Raw genomic sequence first — 3,877 nt, 5'->3', positions numbered from 1 at the left:
CCAGCGCAGGTGCTAAGGGAGGGCCCAGCACCTCTTTAGGGGATTCTAATGTGCTCTAAAGTGTCTTAATGGACAGCTAGGTTGTTTTTGTAAAATGCCAACGCCAGCCCCACCCTCAGATATTCACAAGTATTTGGTCCGGGATGTGCAGCCTGGTGATTTTTCAAAGTGTCCCAACGGATTCCTGTGTGCGCAGGCTGTGAGCCCGGTTTCCGTACACCTGTGTGCACACCTGTGCCTGGGGCAGGTGCTCGGCCCTGGACCTCAGCCTCTGCAGTGCCTTCTGCTGAGCTCGTTGCCTTTAACCCTCCTTCTCTTGCTCCCCCTCCCCAAAACCTACCAAACACATCAGGCGAGGGGAAAAGAAGCAACGTTCATATTATCATTTTATTCGTCAGAATTTCCAGAGACAGGGTCTCTACTGAGCAAGTAGAAAAATAGAGAATTTTACTACTTTGAAAAGGCAGCTATGACAAACAAGTGTTCGCCAAGAAAAGCGCCCCTGGGACTCGAGGGAGCACAGGGTTCAGTCTGGGGGTATCTCCCCACGCCACTAGCAGGCCCAGTCCTGGAACCGGAAGCAGTCGCTGGCAATCTTCCACACTGTGTTGCTGGGCGAGGCCTGGGCTGTCAGGATGAAGTTCTGGTTGAAGTCCCGCTGTTTGTTGCCCTCAAACTTCACTGTCCCACAGATCACCACGAGGACCGTGGTCTGGCTCGGGGTGGCTTCATCGTGAACGGGCTGGCAGTCTACCACGTTGATTTGGAACTCACTGGAAGGCAGCATCTCAAAAAACTCACTCAAGGACTCTTGTCCCGAAACGGCGTTGCCGTTCCACACCAAGGTGGCCGTGCCCATGTACAGGCGGGACAGCAGCCGCCGTCTCTTGTCCATGGTGGTGTAGTACACGTTCACGAACTCCTCAGCGGCACGGCAGGCCTGGTCCACATAGGTCTTGAAGTCCACGGACGCCATCTCTGGCCCCGCTGAGGAAGACCTCCACCCACGTGCTTTCTGTACCTGGGGGAGCCGGGCTGTGGGGCAGGAAGGTGAAAGAGACCCTGTGTGAATGCCATTGCCCATCCTGCCGGACAAATGAATGTCCTCCTCCTCTGGTGGTGGCAGAACAAGTACACATGGTGGAGACATGATTCTAGGCGCACACTGGTGCTGACACCTGGTCTGACTAGGCCTCAGTTCACTCACTTTAAACGGGACCATCCCCAGCTGTGCATAACTGCAGCGTTGGGTGAAAAGAAGCCGTGTACACCACGTGCTTAGTTAAAAAGCCTGAGACCCACATGGTCCGCAGTGGTAGCTATTACTATGAATTTTAACGGTTTCGTTTTATAAGCTGTAGTACAACTGATAGTGGAAGGCCGCCTTTTTCTGGAAGCATGGAACAGCTGTGACTGCCCTAGAGAAGCGGGTAAAGGGACTTTCCTGGCGGTCCAGTGGTAAGGGCTCCAAGCTTCCAATGCAGGGGGCACGGGTTCAATCCCTGGTCGGGGAACTAAAATCCCACATGCCGCGCGGTGAAGCCAAAAAAAAAATTAGAGAAGCGGGTAAAGACGCTGCACCCTGGGGAAGGGAACAGTGGCCCAACAAAGGCCAATCAGTCTATCCTCAGCTCACCTACAGGGTCTGTGAAGGAGGAGGCAGGTTTCCTAAGAGGGTAAGAGAACAAATGCCATGAGGACAGGGCGGGACCAACATGGTGGCTACAGTCCTCATGACGGGCTCTAAGAAGCTAAGCTGGTGCTGACTGGAATGAGAAGCTAAGCTGGTGCCAAGCTCCTGGGAGCACAGGGGAGCCCCGTGAGCCGAGGAAAGACAGGCCAGATGGAAGAAATTCTATGGGGTGCAGGGTGGTGGCAGCAAGTTAGAATTTCAACTGTAGGCGAAATGTCACATTTCCCTAAAAAAAGGTCCAAAAGCACAAAGAAAAATTATTATTACTTTTTTTCAGGGTATGGTACAACTATTATAGCTGTATTCTTTTTTGTACGATTAAAATATTTCACCAAACAAAAATCCAACAGAGGACAACATTACTAAAATAGCAGATGGGTTTAGATTTACAAACTTAAATACTGAATATTTTATTTAATTTCAACAACCTTTAAAAAAAAAAAAATCATCTTATGAAAGAGATAAAAGATCCCAGGCAGGGTTGGGAAGGAGTCAGGCACTCTTAAGGGCGGAGGAAGGTGTAGGCCTGAGCCTCCAGGAGAGAACTAGCCAGGCTGGGCGGGAGCTCCCACCTAGAAAGCAGCGCTGGGTGCCGAGCGCTGATGCGGGGTCCTGTCATACCCTCGGGGACCTTAAGTCCAGCCTCCCAAACACTCACTCTGAGCTCCTATTTCCTAGTGTTTTACATTCGTACACCACGTCCTTTAATGGTCACCGAGAACGGATGAGGGTGTTACTATAACAACTTCGCTAATGAGAAAAGAAAACTTACGTGTGGATGGAGGTCACACCCCTGATTTGTCACTACAAGAACTTGTTGCCGGTACGACGCGGTCCTCTCACTGGCTCCTGCCCTTCTGGGGTCCAGTCTGGGGCTCAAGGTTCCGGGATAGCCAGTTTGTCATTTCCCGCTGTGGGCCCGTCTCCCTCGCTGGACTCCCCATCAACCGGCGTCCACGCGATTCCCCAGCACCTCGGGCCTCCGCCTCCCGAACGCAGCTCAACCAGCTGCCCGCCCGGGCGTCCGCAGGGAGGGAGGTCGTTCCTGAGGGGTTGCGACCGGCCCAAGACCCGCTGCGGGACCAGCCGGCATCCCCACCACGCGGGGGCCACCTACCTGCGCTGGGGGGTACCGACCTACGTGGGGGTCACCTACTTAAGCAGGGGGCACTTACCTGCACGGGGTCACCTACCTGAGTAGAGATCACCTACCTGCGCTGGGAGGGGATCACTTAACTGAGTCGGGGGCACCTACCTGCGGGGTTCACCTATCTAAGCGGGGGTCATCCATCTGCGCGGGGGTCACCTACTTGAGCAGGGGGCACTCACCTGCACGGGGTTACCTACCTACCCGCCCGAAGGGCACCTACCTGCGCTGGGTGGGGGTCACCTACCTGAGTGGGGGGCACCGACCTGCGTGGGGCACCTACCTGCGCGGGAGTGACAGCGGGGCGGCGGCCCTAGTCAGCACCGGACAGCGTGGGCCTCAGTCAGCCGGGTAGGCGTGGGCGAAACGACTCGGGTCGGCGCAGGTCGGCGTGGGCGGCTCCGGTCACGCGGGCTGCGGCACAACGGACTTTTGGGCCGGGCCCGCCGAGGCTCCGCGCTCCTCCGCTGCTCGCCCGAAGAGGCCCAGGAAGAGCCGCCTCCAACGAACCCCTTCCTCCCAGCAACCGCCTGGTCCGGTCGGCGCCTCCGCGGGTTCCCGCGCGCCGCCCCCGAGTCCGCGCAGACGCGAGTGCCCGGCCTCCGCCCCCGCCCCGTGACGGGCAGCTGTGCCAGCCAGTGGGACGGCGGACCGCAGGCTAGCCCCGCCCAGGTGTGGCAGCGGCGGGCGGCTTCCGGGAGAGACGCTTTCCCAGAAGACCACGGAAAATCCGCGCTCGAGTCTTCATTGGTCAATCTGGGTCACAGACTCCGGCCCGACGTTAGGTGGGGCCTCTGATTGGACTAAGATTCGCAAGTCCCGTCCCCGACTCTCGGGGCGGGGCTGTCTCGCGGCTGCGCGAAAGCCGCCGGGCATGAGAAGTGTATTGATGCCGCCGCGATTTCAGGGTGTGTGCGTTCACCCCAACTTGGTTACGCTAGGGCGCACCTTTGTCTGCTTTCCTAAGGGAAAGCTTGCTCTCAGTGTTCAGGACAAGTTTAGAAACTGGGTGGGGTCTTCCATATAGGCGACCCCTC

The 3,877-nt window shown here is 57.0% G+C and overlaps 1 protein-coding gene across 1 annotated transcript; it reads right to left on the bottom strand.

Moving 5' to 3' along the window:
- Positions 1-359: 359 nt before the first annotated feature.
- NXT1 (nuclear transport factor 2 like export factor 1) lies at positions 360-1,016 on the bottom strand. Its single transcript, XM_065893105.1, has one exon. It carries the CDS (start codon positions 974-976, stop codon positions 554-556), a length of 423 nt encoding a protein of 140 aa, XP_065749177.1. The 5' UTR covers positions 977-1,016; the 3' UTR covers positions 360-553.
- Between the last annotated feature and the right edge of the window lie 2,861 nt (positions 1,017-3,877).

This window comes from Phocoena phocoena, chromosome 15 (genome assembly GCF_963924675.1).
Source record: "Phocoena phocoena chromosome 15, mPhoPho1.1, whole genome shotgun sequence".
Taxonomy (NCBI): domain Eukaryota; kingdom Metazoa; phylum Chordata; class Mammalia; order Artiodactyla; family Phocoenidae; genus Phocoena; species Phocoena phocoena.
Note: the sequence above shows the minus strand (reverse complement) of the source record. Positions and strands in the feature narration are given on the sequence as shown.